The following is a 17,812-nucleotide window of genomic DNA, read 5'->3' as shown; positions in this document are numbered from 1 at the left end:
TTGAAGCCTTGGGTGTAGTCGATCTACTATTGAGGGGATCCTTCTTCGTCCCCTTTCCCCTGTCAATTTCCCTCTATGAATACATGCTCACACCACCACACTCTCTTTTGCATAGGGATGAACAAAGAGCCTCCTTATTGCTGCTTCTCCTCTCGCCATCTCGCCACACTCATTAGCACTCTAAAGAGGCAAGGAGCCAAGGATGGAAAGAAGCGAGGATAGAGGTGGAGGCAGCAAGAGACGTTGGCCTGGAAGGGCACAAGAGTGGGCGAGAGGAGGAACACTCGTGGCGGCACGCGAGGATGAGGTGAAGTGGAGAGATGCAGGGGCTAGGGTAATTATTGAATAACTCTAGATGAGGACGAAGTTATTTAGGACAGTAAAACCGAGCCTAATCTGAGCCCTCCCATGACTTGAGTGTTTTTGGGCGTCAGTTCACGTGATCTGGTTGATCTAAGCCGTTAAATCTGCTGCCAATTTCGAGCTCCACCACAATTCTTTGTTCTTGGGCTCACTGTCCTAAAGGGCCGCTACCCCAAAAGAAAAGACTAATATCTGTGATGCACTAGGCGTTTGTGCTGGCCCATTTAGCTAACCCTCACGCGAGACATACACATGTCGCTAACCCGAGAGTTCTAAAGAAAAGGTCGCTAACCTGAGCGCTATGTAGTGAACCCCCCGAAACAAAGGCGCTCAACTCATTCGAGGTGGCAGCGATGGCGGCGAGGACGAGCATCGGAGATGGGACGGATAGGCAGCAGCACTGTTGGGAGAAGGAAAGGTTAAGGTATTTTCTTATGGAGGAGGAAAGAGAGGGTCCTTGTTCTTTCTTTGATGCAAGCTTTGAAGAGTGGACTACCAGACCTCATTGACAAGTTCTCCAAGAGGCAAAATGTTCTCCTGACTTGCAATTCGTGGGGGATGTATGAAATAGAGGGCCTCACAAAGCATTGAGATTGCTTGGTTCGATGCTAATTTTTGGCATGCAAGATGTGTTGATAAGTTTTAAAATTTGGCTAACAAATTTTCAGAAAAAAAATCTTATGAAAATTGGTTATTTTCAAGTCTAGTTAAACCGTATTTCATGTAAATCTTCAACTGTTACTCACTTCTCCCCAAAGCCTCCCCATAAGTTATGTACGACCAAGTAACAATAGCATACAGAAAACCAAAGAGAAAAAAATCAAGACAACACCATGCCCAATTGGTAGCAAGAACTGCCAACAGTTGTTGCACTAGTAGCTTCTCCTCCACCACCCATGCGGCCCTGGCCGGCCGCAGATGAAACCAGGGACGAACACACAGATACTAGGTAGGAGACGAGGCAGTAGCATTGGTGGACAATTGATTTTAAGGGAAGCGGATCGTTAGCCATTTTTGTTGGATGGCAGAAAATTAATTCGTGTAATACATATGTTGCACAAGGTGGAGATCATGCAGAGCATGTCAACCGACCTTACCAGCTATCAAGGTGTATAAACACGGTCGGGCAGCCTGTGAGGGCTCCGACATCATGCACCACCATGGATCTGTGATGTGCCTAACACGCCGTCCTCATTTTTTATATGGAACAATCTTCATATACTTCTATGAACGAGCTCGTCATTGACGAAAAAGGGTTTCCTCCCGCTTTATAGATAGAGCATCATCACCATCACATTCGAGTAAGAAGATACAAACGCACTACACCACCGCACTCAACGCACACACCCAAGCGAGATACAAAGGTGCCGAGCACCGAAGACACCACCCCAACAACGACTAAGCACCGAAGACACCACCCCAACGAGCTCGTCATTGCTATGTCGGCTGGTCCTTAGCCGACATTTTTCAGAAAACCCGTGACACAAACAAAGTAGGAGAAGAAACACTTCAAGATTCATGCTCAGGGCACGCGTTATGCTTTCAAAAAATGGATGAGGAACTAGACCATGTTTTATATGATCTTTTTCCAAAAAAATAAATAAATCTTACCAACCTATACAAATATTCTCAGCTTTTGATTTTGCCAAATGTTGGCATCAAATCAAATGTCTACTCTATCCGCAGATCCACTCCATGTACACTCTCGGTCTCGTCTACATAAATGAAAATGAGCTATTTTTCATTTAGAGAGAGAGAGAGAGCGCGCGCCAAGTTCAAACTTAGCAGCAATTTTTGGTGATATGAATGGTTTTTGTATACTATACTCCCGCCCTCCTGTAATGTAAGAGTCTTCTTACATTATGGGACGGAGGGAGTAGCTAGCAAGTTCTACAATTTGGGTATAATCAAAAAGTTCAAACGCTCCACATGAGAAAGAATTGGAAGGTCAAGGACGTGCTCCACAATGAAGCTTGGATTTTGAAGATTAAACTCTCCATAAACTTCATCATCGAGCACATAAGGCAATTCATAAACCTGTGGACTCTACTCCCTGGGTTCAACCTTGAAGAGCATGCCGAAAATGATATTGTTTGGAAGCACGCGGAGAACGGGCAATACTCAGCGGCCACGGCGTACTTGGCGCAATTCATGGGGACTGCCTACCCGCCGCTGCCGCACGCAGTATGGAATGCTTGAGCAGCACCTAAAGTCAAGTTCTCTGCATGGCTAGCAATCCAAGAAAGGATTTGGACGGCCGATAGATTGGCTAAGCGGGGTTGGCCAAATTGCAATCTTTGCCCCCTTTGCAAGAGACAGCAAGAATCGGGAGCTCACCTTTTCTACAAATGTAGATTCACTTCCCCGTCTTTGGAATTTGGTCAATGAGTGGCTACATCTTGAGCACATCGACACTACCTCATGGCATCTTGAGCCCTCGGTCAAAGATTGGTGGATCAACCGATCCGGCAAAAGCACCCCAAATCGTAAAGCTCGTGCATCCCTTACCATACTCATTTCTTGGTCTATTTGAAATGAAAGAAACACAAGAGTATTTCGCAACAAGTCCTCGTCGCCAACAATCTTGCTCAACAACATCAAGGTTGAAGCTTCACTTTGGGTGGCCGCGGGCGCCAAAAACTAAGGACCATTATTCTGGGAGAGTAATAAATTTGTATTTTCGGGCTTGTTACACAAACACTCTATTTTCTCCTTAATTAATACATGTGGCAAATCTTTTGCCTAGTTAAAAAAATCAAACGAAAAAGAAATACAAAAAAGGCTCCATTGCCGGGATTTGAACCCGGGTCGCCTGGGTGAAAGCCAGGTATCCTAACCGGGCTGGACGACAATGGATTTGTGATTCGTTTCGATCCATCATTTACTTAACAGTGATTCCGTCCGTAAACGTGGACCGACACGTCCCTGAACCGACGCATCCACAAACCTCCTTCGTCGTGCAGAAATAAGAAGAGTCAAAACAAAACACAAATCTCCTTTTCCTCTGCCCGCCGCTCACCCGGAACCTCCCCGTCGCCGCCGCCGCTCGCCCGAGACCTCCCCGTCGCCGCCGATCTACCGGAGCCTCCGCTCGTCTCCCCGCTGATATCCTCCTCCTCCTCCTCCTCGCCGGAGACAACATGGTACGATCAGCCCTATTCGCCCCTCTCGATTCGACCCCTCCTCACCCCCCAAATCCTAGGGTTTCCCGAATCCGGGAGCTTCTGGGGCAGCCCGGCTGACGATCCTTCATGTCCGCCTAGACGATTCGACTGATTTGTTGTATGTTGCTTCCTGCAGTCGACGCTTGCCGCGGCGAGGGCCGACAACTTCTACTACCCGCCCGAATGGAGCCCGAAGAAGGTACTACGGATCTCCCTCGGCGAACTCGTGCAGCTCTTTGTTTTGTTATGCTTGCTTGTGGGTGCTGATGCCGCTGCGTGCTCGTGTGTTTTGTTCCTGTTTGGTGATTGATCAGGGTGGGCTGAACAAGTTCCACGGCCAACATGCCCTCAGGGAGCGGGCCAGGAAGCTGGATCAGGGCATCCTGATTATAAGGTTTGTTTCCCTTGATATGTAGCCTGTTTTCTTATATGATCGTCCGTTCGTACATAACATGATGATGTGAAGCTAGAAATGCATCGGACCTGGGGCGTTTTATTTATCTAAATAAGATTATAGTGTGGATGGTTGGGCAATGGAGTTGGAGTTATGTGGGTTGATTGAGGTTTAAAGAATGGTGGGATGCGAAAGTAAGAGGGTGTGGATTAGGCGGAATAGGAGAGGAGTCTGCGCCACCAAAAAATATGGTCCATTCTTTGTATTTTACAGATGTTACGAGTCTTACGACAACTGTTGACATTGTTCCGTTACCAAACCATGCTGAGAAGATAGATTCACCTCAAAATATCTATCTTGCAAATCAATTTTTTTTAGTTTTTCATGGTCATATACCAATTAGTTAACCAATTTTGTTGAGAATTGTGAAATACTGTTTGGTTGATTTGGCAGTTCGCTTGATTGCCTTAAGTGCTAGAATCATGTATGAGCTCATTCTTCTGCCCAGTTTGGCACATATCTATCTCCATATGTTTTATCTGGCATAATACATCCGATTGTTGCTTCGGTGCATGTTAAAGTTGATTTTACCTTTATGCTTATTTTTTTTCTGTAGAAACATCTTGTCGAAGAGTTTATTATCTAGCTTTATTAACTCAATTTTATATGTTCTGTTCTGCAGATTCGAGATGCCTTTCAATGTCTGGTGTGGTGGATGCAGTTCCATGATAGGGAAGGGAGTAAGGTTTAATGCTGAAAAGAAACAAGTTGGAAATTACTACTCTACCAAGGTTTGTGTCGGATTTTAACATGTACCTGCATCATCACTGCTGTTCATTTGACTTTCTCTTCCGTGCACGTCGGAACCTGTTTGTGCATGAACTAGTGCAGTATGTGCTCTCCCTATGTTTTTTCTTTCTTTCTGAAAGCCTCTCCCTATGTTATCACTTATCAGAGCATTTGAATCTTGGTTTTATGGTTTACCATCTTCAAATAATTTAGTTGCATCATATTATGTGTCTTCTAGCTATGTTAGTGCAAAAGGCTTAATGCCGTGTCTAATTGCCAAAATTTGTAAATTGGTTCAGCCTCAGCCTAAGCTAATCATCTTTAATACTTAGTTGATCTGTTCTGTGCTATCCTCAAATCATATCCTAAACTACCATTTGCGCGTACAAGTCACAAGGGTAATCGGATAAAATGATCAAAAGGTGATCTGGTAAATTCTGAAAAAAATCATGTTGTAAATTGGTGTCAGCATCGAAGCTAGTCTGAATTGAAGCCATGTACTCAACCTGATGTTGCCTTAGGATTTGTTAGGGATGCAAATGGGTACCCAACAGCAACCAAGTCATCGTTTTGGCATGTGGATAGCTTACTTCCACGCACCCCTGTCCATGGCTAAATCTTTGGTGATATTCCAGTCCCTTCAGATCTCTCTTTACGGACTCCTCCCATGTCATGTTTGGTCTACACCGACCTCTCTTGACATTATCAGCATGCCTTTACCGTCTGCTATGTGCTGGCGCTTCCGGAGGCTTGCACTGTATATGCCCAAACCATCTCAGACGATGTTGGACAAGCTTCTCTTCAATCAGTGCCACCCCAACTTTATAATGTATATCATCATTCTGGACCTGCTCCTTTCTTGTGTGGCCACATATCCATCTCAGCATGCGCATCTCTGCTACACCTAGCTGTTGGACATGTCGCCTTTTAGTTGGCCAATATTCAACGCCATACAACATCGCAGGTTGAATCGCCGTCCAATAGAACCTTTTAGCTTTTGTGGCAGTCTCTTATCACAGAGAATGCCAAAGCTTGGCACCACTTCATCCATCCAGTTTTGATTTGATGGCTCACATCATCATCGATATCACACCATCCTTCTGCAGCATTGACCCCAAATATCGAAAGGTGACCTTCTGAGGTACCACCTGTCCATCAAGGCTAACTTTCCTCCTCGTGCCTAGCAGTACTGAAACTGCACCACATGTGCTCAGTTTTAGTTCTACTAAGCCTAAAACCTTTTTGATTCTAAGGTCTCCACAACTCTAACTTCTATTAACCCCCGTCCGTTATCGTCGACTAGCACCACATCATCCGCGAAGGGCATACACCATGGGATATCTCCTTGTATATCCCTTGTGACCTCATCCATCACCAAAGCAAAAAGATAAGGGCTCAAAGCTGACCCGTGGTGCAGTGCTATTTTAATCGGAAAGTCATGAGTCTCACCATAAACTTGTTCAAACACTTGTCACAACATTATCATACATGGCCCACCAGACGACATTCTGCGTTATCTTATCATAGGCCTTCTCCAAGTCAATGGACACCATATGTAGGTCCTTTTGCTCCATTTATCTCTCCATAAGTTGTCGTACCAAGAAAATGGCTTCCATGGTCGACCTCGCAGGCATGAAACCAAATTGATTTTTTGTCACACCTGTCATTCTTCTTAAGCGGTGCTTAATTACTCTCTCCCATTGTATAGCTCATCAGCTTAATTCCACGGTAATTAGTACTCCCTCCGTCCCAAAATAAGTGACTCGACTTTGTACTAACTTTGTACTAGAGCTAGTACAAAGTTAAGTCACTTATTTTGGGACGGAGGGAGTACAACTCTGAACATCCCCCTTGTTCTTGAAGATTGTTACTAATATACTCTGCCTCCATTCTTCGGTCATCTTGTTTGACCGAAAATTGAGGTTGAAAAGCTTAATTAGCCATACTATCGCTGTGTCCAAGGCCTCTCCGCATCTCAATGGGGATACAATCAAGGCCCATCTTCTTGCCTCCTTTCGCCCTTTCTAAAGCCTCTTGACCTCGGGCTCCTGGATTCGTTGCACAAAACGTCTGTTCGTATCATCAAAGGAGTTGTCCAGCTCGATGGTAGAGCTCTCATTCTCTGCATTGAAAATTCTGAAAATATAGTTTATTTGGTTGAACTAAGGTGGGTCCGAGGGTACCCTGAGGGCCACAGGTTTACATCCCTAGGATATATATGTGTTGTACTTGTACAAGCTGTTCTTTTGACAAAATGGGAAGATCTGTGAGATTTTTGTCATCGCCGTAAGGGCTAGTTTGTGGTTGCTGCGCTGTGGAACCTAGATAGTTAGAATATGTACTAATTCCGAGATGTCGCTGTTACACCTAAAAAGGTGCTCTCAATTAACTGCATCCAAAATAAAAATAAAGATTAATATTGTCATCCCAAGTAGTGTTTCTAATGCATTCTCATCTTAATGCATCCCATAATAAGTTATGTTCTTTATGTTGCCCCTTGGCAAAATATTTCTGCTCTTTGGATTTTCTAGTAACTTGGGAGCATTGTTAATATTCAGAAAAAGTCCATTGTGCTTTCCTTTGTTTTCAAGAACTAAAGAACCCTATGTTTTCCTTTGAGAACAGAAAGCTCGTGCCTTATACATCCTGTTGCATTTTGTTGTGTACATTCGCAAGAGGATTGCGGGAAATCATAAAATGTTTAAGGGCCCGTGAGTATATATAAATAAATAATAGTTTTGATTGTAGAAAGTTAGAATAGCTTGAATTGAAACAGGATTTTCTATTTTCTAGTATGGTCTTAAAGTTCGTACTTACATATTTCCGAAAAGCTTCTATGCCATGTTAATATTATTAGAAAAGAACTCAGCTGTACTTGCTTCTGCTAGCTGTGTAATGTATGTGTTAAAAAATCTCCAATAAGTTCTAATGACTTGGGGCCTTGTATATTTTCTGTGTTTATTCTCTGAGAAACTGCAGTACTATAATTTTCTACTCCACAGTTGTGACAGATTTCTGCTTAAAATCATTTACTTGTATGCTGTTCTGATATTGTTTCACAACTTGTTCCTATGTCAGATATGGAGCTTCAGTATGAAATCACCATGTTGCCAGCATGAGATAGTCATACATACAGACCCGAAGAATACTGAGTATGTTATAATCAGTGGGGCTCAGCGGAAGACTGAAGATTTCGATGTTGAAGATGCAGAGACGCTCCTGCTCCCTGCTGATGAAGGTTCTGACACGTAATACAGATTTATTTGTTTTTATGGTTTTCCTTGTGTTTCAAATGCCTGATGCTTTATTGTACTTGCTTCATCAGAAAGAGACAAGCTTGCGGATCCCATGTATAAGCTTGAACACCAGGGAGAGGATATTCGGAAGAAGAAAGAAGAGGAGCCTGTTTTAGTTCGGCTTCAACGCCTCTCTGATAGCCGTCATTCTGATGATTATTCCCTGAACAGAACCCTCCGCGACCGCCTTAGGGTCATCTAGTGAATTCCTTTGTATAATTTTTCATCAGTAAGTTGTCTAACAGTCAGGATTCTTATCCACTTGTTGTCCTATTATTTATGTAGAGCCAAAAGAAGAGAGTTGCTGAAGAGAAGAAATCAGCGAGGAAGATGGGGCTCGGAGTACGCCTTCTGCCACCCTCCGCAGAGGATGCCGCCGCTGCAGCTCGTGTGAGGTTCGCCTCAAATTTCGAGAAGAACAGAAAGGACAAGAGAGCAGCGATCAAGGCCGCCTCCATCTTCCCGGAGCCATCAGGCTCAGCTTCGAAAGACAAGCTAGACCTGGCGCTGAAGAGGCGGAATATAAAAGCTAGTGCAGCATCAGCGCTGATGGCGGGCAGGGCAAAGCCGTCGTCATGGTCGACGCAGAGCGCCGGTTCTGGAAGTGCAAGGACTGCTGTGCCGATATTGGCAAGGCGCAAGTAGAGCCACCCTGAGTTGTGCTTGCGCAATCAAGCAAGAGAATCTTTGTGACCTTGTCCAGTCTGTTGCTCTGTAAAACTCATGTATACGTGTATCTTGTGTAGTATTGTTCTAGCCTTCTACTGTAACATATCATGAGAAACTGATTTTGCCTAAGATAGCCATTGAATTCAGTTCGAGGGGCAAACGATGATCTTGGTCGGCTAAAGTGTCTACATCAATGGAAAACAGCCTAGTTTTTTCTCGTATAAAAAGCAAGTTTGAACTTATGTTTTTGTGTGGCTAGCAAGGGCTAAATTTTGGGTATATTAAGACAAAAAAAGCAGCACGCCACAGAAGTTAAAAAGAAAGAACAGAAAAAAGGCTCCATTGCCGGGATTTGAACCCGGGTCGCCTGGGTGAAAGCCAGGTATCCTAACCGGGCTGGACGACAATGGATTAGTGACTTATTGTAAGATTCCCAAGATATATACGGAGAATACAGCACGTGGATGTGCTGTTCAGAGCCTCGATGCCAAAAGTCATATTCTGCTCGCGAAATGAGCTGAACGGTAAAATCGCCAAAAAAATGAAAGTAAATTTTAAAAATTCTGAGTTTTTTTTGGTGAACTTCGACAAATGTTTTCAGTGCTTGCAAAGTTTCATGGTGAAATGACATTCGTAGAAGTTGTGGCAAAAAAGCCAAAATCAGCACTCCAAAATGCTTTTGAAAATTACACTTTTGAAGCATCGTTTTTTTTGCCATGACTCCCACGAATGTCATTTCGCAATGAAATTTTGTGAGCATTGAAAACATTTGTCAATGTTTGCACAAAAAAGAATTTGATTTTTTTCAGTAGTTTTGGATTTTACTGTTCACCGAGCTCATTTGAGCACGGGCACAGAAACACCACGTCCGATGCGTTTTTCTCAAGCAACTTGGGGTAAAAGAATGCAGGTGCAATCTGCTTCAGTTCCTCATTGATTCTGCAATGCAGGCGGCGATGGAGGAGGGATTCGCCGGCGCCGCAGCCTCCCTCTGATCCCTACCCGCTGTGTTGATGGAGGAATGCTTCGCCGGTGCGGCACAGCCGGAACCAGCGGTTGGTGGTGACGACAACGACATCTGCAAAGAACCCTCAAGATCCAGGACCAGCCTCAAGTGTCAGTATGAAGTACTCCCTCCGTACCAAAATATAAGTCGTCTTTGCAGTTCAAATTGAACTGCAAAAAACGTCTTATATTTTGGTAGAGAGGTAGTAAGAAACAAGCTAGCATAATGTGTTGCTGTAGGTGGTACCTGAAATAGAAGTCTTGTAGTAGTAGCTAGCATAGTTCCTCAACAATCTTGTTTATATCGAATCTGATTCTTCGATAGGAACGAAACTACATGATTTTTTATGTAAAATAACGTAACAAGTTGAGTGACCAGTTTTACCGACGTGTTACTTAGTGAAGGATAAATATATCTGATAATGTGCTATCATATGGAACCTCCTTCTCTTTACATGCTCATTGTTTATCCACAATTTGAATTGCACTACCTGTCCATTTGGACTCCCCTGGTTGGTATAGGAAAGATAGCTTCTCACCCTGAACCGGAACCTCGTTCATCTGTTTAGTAGTTGTGTTACTAAAGGCTTCAGGATGCTAGTTAGTAATGACAGTTATCTCCATTTTGAGATTGATATGTAGTTGCTGGTATGAATTCTGAACGTGTAAGTGTCTTGTTCTGCTAACTGTCCATGATATGTCACGGAAAGTATCGAGCCATGCTTTCCAAATGAAAATTAGTTGAGAATATTATAGGGCTTGAGCCATATTTTCCAAGTGAAAATTTAGTTGCGCCGACGGCGATGCCTGAGGGCGCCGTTCCCCTCCTTGGAGGCGTCGGTATGGACTGATCTCCTCACTTCACCTTCCCCTAGGTCTCCCGGGCGAAAGTCCTAACTTTGTTGGGCGGCGGCGGCGCTCACGGCGCCGTTCCCTTCTTGAAGGCGCCGCTTTGGGAACCTTGGGGTTGGGTGGCGCTTGTGGGTGGTGGGCGACGGCGGTGGTGCGGCCCTATCCTAGCATGGATTTACGCCCGTTGCTTGGAGATGGACTCGCGTAGGTGGAGGTCGTCGGCTGGCGTCGTGGTGGCGTCAATGGCGGAGGACCTGCCAAGGCTCGCGTAGGTGGAGGTCGTCGTTTGGCGTCGTGGTGGCGTCGATGGCGGAGGACCTGCCAAGGTTGTCACCTCAATCTGCTCTGAAGATGGACCAGTGGAAGATGGCGGCGACAACACATGTGAGTGCCTCAGACCGGTTTGAGGCCCGGACCAGGAAGATGGCTTGGTCGGGGACTCCGGCTTTAGATGTTAGGCTTAGGTGAGAGGTCTGGGTATGTGGCCCAGCTTGCACCCCTTCATCATTTGGATAGGAGTAGCGGCACATGTTGCCAAGATGGCTGATTCAGGCATATTGTTGTTCTACTTTGTAAGGTCCTCGAGAATAATCAATAAAATGGTCGCATGCATCTTCCAGATGCAGAGGCCGGGGCTCATCCTTCTTTTCCCAAAAAAAAGTATATGCTTGGTACATCATATGCTTGAAACTGCATAATTCCTGAGTCTATGCTGATCACCAAATAGCAGCAGCCAGCATGTTAGCTCCAACCTACCAACTGCAACCTTGACATTATATTCTCTTTTTTGGCACCAAGTTCTGAAAAAGGGTATCCTTAAAATAGCAAGGAAAAATCTCGATTTTCTGTGGAAGTGTGGCTGACAACTTGAAGTAGCAGTACATGCAGTCCACTGTTTGTCTGCTTGTTGGCGAGTAAAGTTGTGCACTTCCACTGATTATGTTACGGGCTATGTTACGAAACAAATGACATCCTTAATATGTCAACCTGTTTTTTTAAGAACATCGACTTTATTGATCACTTAATAAAGTTACAAAGAGTCTCCCTGATACAATCCGGAACAGAATAAAAAACAACAACACTAGACAAATTCTTACAAGATATAGCTAACAAGTGAGCTGCTACATTAACTTGCCGATGAACATGTTTGAACACAATTGAAGAGGTAGGTTTAGGGTTTTGCGTGGGTGGCTAACATCCGGCCTCACGTCTCTTTATATAGATGATCATAATACAATTACATACGTATACAAATACGTGTACATGTACAATATGCTAGACCCTATTTTACATGCCCCCTCAATCTGAACTACATACAAGATTCAGATTGGTTCTAAAACGGTCTAGCATCTGTCGAGTAGCGGGTTTAGTAAATACATCCGCTAGCTGATCATCAGTTGAGATAAACCTGACTTCCAGTTTACCAACAGCTACTCGTTCCCTCACAAAATGGAAATCAATCTCAATGTGTTTGGTCCGAGCATGAAACACTGGATTCGCCGTCAGGTAAGTTGCCCCTAAGTTATCACACCACAATATGGGTGTGCGCTGCCGTGTGACTCCAAGTTCTGTGAGAACTGTGTCTATCCAAATGGCTTCAGCCGCGCCATTGGCCAATGCCTTATACTCTGCCTCGGTGCTAGACCTCGAGACTGTAGGCTGCTTCTTGGAACTCCAAGATATAAGATTGGGTCCAACAAATATAGCAAAGCCACCAGTAGAACGCCTGTCATCAACACAGCCTGCCCAGTCTGCATCGGTGAATATACTGACTCCAGTAAATCTGGACTTACGAATCCGTAGTCCCGTGTCTAGCGTACCTTTGACATACCTCAGAATACGCTTAACTGCTTCCCAATGAACCTCCGTAGGCTGGGACAGGAACTGGTACACTTTGTTCACGACAAAGGAGATATCTGGACGAGTGAGCGTCAGATACTGAAGTGCTCCAACTACACTGCGATACCTGAAAGAGTCGTCAGTACTCAGCAATGCACCACTGTGACGCGAAAGGCTCTCGGATGTAGCAAGTGGCGTGGAAGTGGACTTGCAGTTCTCCATGTTGACGCGATGAAGGAGATCAAGTGCATACTTCTTCTGCGTCAATGTCATGCCCCCTGAATGAAAGGACGCTTCCAAACCAAGGAAGTACTCCAACCGGCCCAAGTCTTTGATGGGAAAACTCGCAGACAAGGACTGCACAAGGCGATCCACCACAGTAGGTGTAGAACCAGCAATCACAATATCATCAACATACACCAGCATGTATATCTGAATAGCACCATGTGAAAAGATGAATAGGGACGCATCTGCCTTAGAGGGAACAAAACCAAGCTGTGAGAGCCGCTGACTCAACCGAGCATACCAGGCACGCGGCGACTATTTGAGCCCGTAGATGGACCTCTGGAGTTTGCAGACATGAGAGGGATAACGAGCATCCTCAAAACCAGGGGGCTGCTGCATGTAGACATCTTCGGCCAGAAAACCGTGGAGAAAAGCATTGCTCACATCAATCTGTCGAAGACTCCACCCGCGGGAGACAGCAAGAGAGAGGACCAGACGAACCGTGGCAGGCTTCACCACGGGGCTGAAAGTATCTCCATAGTCGATCCCTTGCTGTTGAGTAAAACCACGAGCAACAAGGCGAGCTTTGTGCTTGTCAACAGAACCATCCGGACGATGCTTGGTCTTAAAGATTCACAACATTAACACCAGGAGGCCAAGGTACCAACACCCATGTGTTCGTGTGACAAAGGGCAGCAAATTCCGCAAACATGGCGGCACGCCAGGCCGGTTCACCAAGAGCATCACGATGAGAAGTGGGTGCGGCAAAGAATGCACACCGACGAATGTCATACCACACCGTGCCATCTGTGTATGTCTTGGCCTTACGCGTATGATCGCGGTGACGAGTGACCATAGTGTGCCCGGGAGCTGCATCGTCGGTAGATGGTGGCGGCAACGACGGAGACCCGACCAGTGGTGTCGCGGCTGAACCATTTCCAGCAACAGGTGACACGGGCCGGGGAGACGCGTCGGGCTAGGCCGAACCAGGCGACGAGGGGGAGCCAGGCGGGGACGGCTGTTGGGGAACGTAGCAATAATTCAAAATTTTCCTACATGTCACCAAGATCAATCTAGGAGATGCTAGCAACGAGAGAGAGGGAGTGCATCTTCATACCCTTGAAGATCGCTAAGCAGAAGCGTTACAAGAACGCGGTTGATGGAGTCGTACTCGCGGCGATTCAAATCGCGGAAGATCCGATCTAGCGCCGAACGGACGGCGCCTCCGCGTTCAACACACGTACAGCCCGGGGACGTCTCCTTCTTCTTGATCCAGCAAGGGGAGAGGAGAAGTTGAGGGAGAACTCCAGCAGCACGACGACATGGTGGCAATGGAGCTCGTGGTTCTCTGGCAGAGCTTCGCTAAGCACTACGGAGGAGGAGGAGATGTATGAGGAGGAAGGGGATGCGCCAAGGGAAGGTTATGGCTGCCCTCCCACCCCCTCACTATATATAGGGGGAAGGGGAGAGGGGGCCGGCCCCTCTAGATGGATCTAGAGGAGGAGGCGGCGGCCAGGGGAAACCCTAGATGGGTTTGGGCGCCCCCACCCCCTAGGAAACTTGCCCCCCAAGCCGGGAGGGGCGGCTGCCCTAGGGGTGGCGCCCCCACCTCTCCTGGTTACGTGAGAGGGTTGGGAGGGGCGCACAACCCCTTAGTGGGCTGGTTTGCCCCTTCCCCTTGGCCCATAAGGCCCCCCAACGCTTGCCGGGGCCTCCGAAACCCCTTTCGGACATGCTGGCCATAGCCTGGTACCCCCGGAACAATTCCGGACTCCAATACCCTTCGTCCAATATACCGATCTTCACCTCTGGACCATTTCGGAGCTCCTCGTCATGTCCGGGATCTCATCTGGGACTCCAAACAACCATCGGTAACCACATACTATTTCCCATAACAACTCTAGCGTCACCGAACCTTAAGTGTGTAGACCCTACGGGTTCGGGAACCATGCAGACATGACCGAGACATTCTCCGGCCAATAACCAACAGCGGGATCTGGATACCCATGTTGGCTCCCACATGTTCCACGATGATCTCATCGGATGAACCACGATGTCGGGGATTCAATCAATCTCGTATACAATTCCCTTTGTCTATCGGTATGTTACTTGCCCGAGATTCGATCGTCGGTATCGCTATACCTTGTTCAATCTCGTTACCGGCAAGTCTCTTTACTCGTTCCGTAACGCATGATCCCGTGTGGCTAACTCATTAGTCACATTGAGCTCATTATGATGATGCATTACCGAGTGGGCCCAGAGATACCTCTCCGTCATACGGAGTGACAAATCCCAGTCTCGATTCGTGCCAACCCAACAGACACTTTCGGAGATACCTGTAGTGCACCTTTATAGCCACCCAGTTACGTTGTGACGTTTGGAACACCCAAAGCATTCCTACAGTATCCAGGAGTTGCACAATCTCATGGTCTAAGGAAACGATACTTGACATTAGAAAAGCTCTTAGCAAACGAACTACACGATCTTGTGCTATGCTTAGGATTGGGTCTTGTCCATCACATCATTCTCCTAATGATGTGATCCCGTTATCAATGACATCCAATGTCCATGGTCAGGAAACCATAACCATCTATTGATCAATGAGCTAGTCAACTAGAGGCTTACTAGGGAAATGTTGTGGTCTATGTATTCACACATGTATTACGGTTTCCAGTTAATACAATTATAGCATGAACAATAGACAATTATCATGAACAAGGAAATATAATAATAATAACCATTTTATTATTGCCTCTAGGGCATATTTCCAACAACGGCAGCCCGGGGGACGCGGCTGGCGACTTGGCGATGCCCGACGCAGGCGAGGCGGGCTGGGCCGACCCAGGCGAGACGGGGGACGGAGCGGGCGACCCAGTCGGGCCCGCGGTCGTGCCAGCGGGCAAGGCCGATGGGGCCGTAGGGGTTGTAGACGCGCCAGCGGGCGAGGCCGACGAGGCAGCCTCGGGAGACGGGGCATGCACGTCAGGGCCATGCACGTGCGGCGACGGTTTCCTGGGAAGAAATTAGAGCAGCATCTGCAGAAAACAAGTCAGGTGACAAATATGACAGGTCGTATTTCCGCACATGGACATCTGAAACCGGTTCATTGGATGGAAAAGTGAGGGCGTGCTCAATAGAAGCAATATCAACCGAGACACCCGGGCTGGAGTAAGGGAAAACTGACTCGTCAAAAACAACATCACGAGAAATGTAGATCCTACCCGAGGTGCGATCAAGACACTTATAGCCCTTATGCAGAGGACTATAACCAAGGAAAACACACATCTTGGAGCGGAACTCCAGCTTGTGAGCATTATACTTGCGGAGACTAGGCCAGCAAGCACACCCAAAAATCCTAAGAGAGGAATAATTGGGCTGAACATGAAATAGACGGAACAGGGGCGCGTCCTTGTTGAGAACCGGAGTGGGCATACGGTTGATGAGATAACATGCCGTAAGAAAGGCCTCATCCCAAAACCGGAGTGGGAGAGACGAATGCGCCAGTAAGGCGAGGCCGGTCTCGACCAAATGACGGTGTTTGCGCTCGGCAATACCGTTTTGCTGAGACGTATGTGGACACGACACACGATGGGAGATGCCCGTGCGTTGAAAGTAGCGATGAAGCTTGTGGTATTCACCACCCCAGTCGGACTGAACGGCCTTGATTTTGCAATCCAAAAGGCGTTCGACATGAGCCTGAAAGTTATAAAAGACTTGCTCAACATCAGACTTATGTTTAAGCAAATAAATCCAAGTGAAGCGCGTGTAGTCATCAACAAAACTAACATAATACTTGTACCCCCCCCCCCCCCGAAGACGCAATAGCGGGACCCCAAACATCTGAATGAATTAATTCAAGAGGTACAGTAGTGACATGATAAGACGTAGAATACGGTAGTTGATGACTCTTAGCACGCTAACATGCATCACACACTAATGGTGAATTATTTGAACTAGAACAAGGAAGGTCATGGCTCCGAACAATGGAGGTGACCACATTATTGGTAGGGTGACCTAGACGTTGATGCCACTGCGAGCACAAAACGCGGACACTGGATGAAGCATGGCGAGATGACGAGGACGATGCACGAGCAAAGGGAATCGGGTAGACCCCCCGCGACTGCTACCTTGAAGAATGACGCGCCTGGTTGCTTTGTCCTTAACAAAGAAAAGACGATGGTGAAACTCAATAAACACGTCATTATCACAAACAAGACGGTAGACAGAAAGGAGATGCTCTCTGATGTGTGGAACATGAAGGATGTTGCGCAGTTTAAGAGATGAACCGGGTAAACGGGAATGACCAATGTGTGAAATAGACAAACCTGCACCATTGGCCACCTGAACCCGGTCCTTGCCATCATAGCGCTCGTGAACCTGGAGGCGTTCCAGATCACTCGTCAGGTGATCCGTAGCCCCGGTGTCCAGTACCCAAGGATAGTCGACAGTGTTGGTGGAGGCCGAGTTGGCGGAGCGAGTGTTGTGGTCCTGGTCATAGCGCTTGTGACAATCATCGGCCTCATGCCCCCAGTTTTGCAAATTTGACACCGGGGGCGCCAGCGATTGTTGCGACGACCACCACCACCGTTGTTGCCGCTGTTACCCCCGCCACTTTGCCGACCATTGCCGGCGTAGGAGGGGTTGCGGTCGCGGCCACCGTTGGGGCTGCCGTTGCCGCCTTGGCGACCGTGCCCGGGCTGGCCGTTGCCATCGGCCGAGCGACCCCCACCCTGGGAGGGGTAGGGCTTCGAGTAGAGAGCACGTCCACCCTGGCCGTAGGAGCCCGAGCGAGTCACGGCGTTGGCGGAGGGAGTCCACCCCTCCGACGCACTCTGCTGAGCCTGCAATGCTTCGAACGACAAGACGAGCGAGTAGAAGCTGGAGTAGGGCATAGGTGCGTTACTCACACCCAAGGAGGCGGCGATGGAGTTGTAGGCGGAGCCGAGTCCGGTGAGGATGTGATCAATGAGCTCATCATCACGAATCGGAGAGCCGGCGGCAGCCATGGTGTCGGCGAGGGCCTTCATCTTGTGCATGTACTCAGCCGCGGACATCTCCTCCTTCCGCAGCGTCTGGAGTTGACGCCGGATGTGACGGACGTTGGCGCGACTTTGCGCGCCGTACATGGCACCGACGGCCGTCCATACCGCCTGCGCCGTCTCGCAGCTGATGAGCTGACAGGCGATGTTCTCCTCCATGGAGGTAAGGAGAAGGCC

General features: G+C 47.3%; 1 protein-coding gene and 2 non-coding genes across 3 annotated transcripts; 1 reads left to right on the top strand and 2 right to left on the bottom strand.

Moving 5' to 3' along the window:
• Nucleotides 1-3,145: 3,145 nt before the first annotated feature.
• On the bottom strand, nt 3,146-3,219 carry TRNAE-UUC (transfer RNA glutamic acid (anticodon UUC)). Its single transcript has one exon. It is a non-coding gene; the product is annotated as a tRNA-Glu (tRNA).
• Nucleotides 3,220-3,293: 74 nt separating this feature from the next.
• Nucleotides 3,294-8,838, top strand: LOC123180047 (coiled-coil domain-containing protein 130). Its single transcript, XM_044592008.1, has 7 exons — nt 3,294-3,506; nt 3,664-3,726; nt 3,842-3,921; nt 4,604-4,712; nt 7,789-7,948; nt 8,036-8,199; nt 8,292-8,838. Exons 1-7 carry the CDS (start codon nt 3,504-3,506, stop codon nt 8,649-8,651), a joined length of 939 nt encoding a protein of 312 aa, XP_044447943.1. The 5' UTR covers nt 3,294-3,503; the 3' UTR covers nt 8,652-8,838.
• A 174-nt stretch (nt 8,839-9,012) lies between these two features.
• Nucleotides 9,013-9,086, bottom strand: TRNAE-UUC (transfer RNA glutamic acid (anticodon UUC)). The gene has a single exon. It is a non-coding gene; the product is annotated as a tRNA-Glu (tRNA).
• Nucleotides 9,087-17,812: the final 8,726 nt, after the last annotated feature.

The sequence above is a fragment of the Triticum aestivum genome, chromosome 1D (genome assembly GCF_018294505.1).
Source record: "Triticum aestivum cultivar Chinese Spring chromosome 1D, IWGSC CS RefSeq v2.1, whole genome shotgun sequence".
Classification (NCBI taxonomy): domain Eukaryota; kingdom Viridiplantae; phylum Streptophyta; class Magnoliopsida; order Poales; family Poaceae; genus Triticum; species Triticum aestivum.
Note: the sequence above shows the minus strand (reverse complement) of the source record. Positions and strands in the feature narration are given on the sequence as shown.

What these genes read in the sequence shown, in the direction of transcription:
- LOC123180047 (XM_044592008.1), top strand. An exon ending in CCTGCTCCCTGCTGATGAAG is followed by an intron (nt 7,949 to 8,035) that starts GTTCTGACACGT and finishes TTGCTTCATCAG; the next exon opens with AAAGAGACAAGCTTGCGGAT. An exon ending in CCCTCCGCGACCGCCTTAGG is followed by an intron (nt 8,200 to 8,291) that starts GTCATCTAGTGA and finishes TTATTTATGTAG; the next exon opens with AGCCAAAAGAAGAGAGTTGC.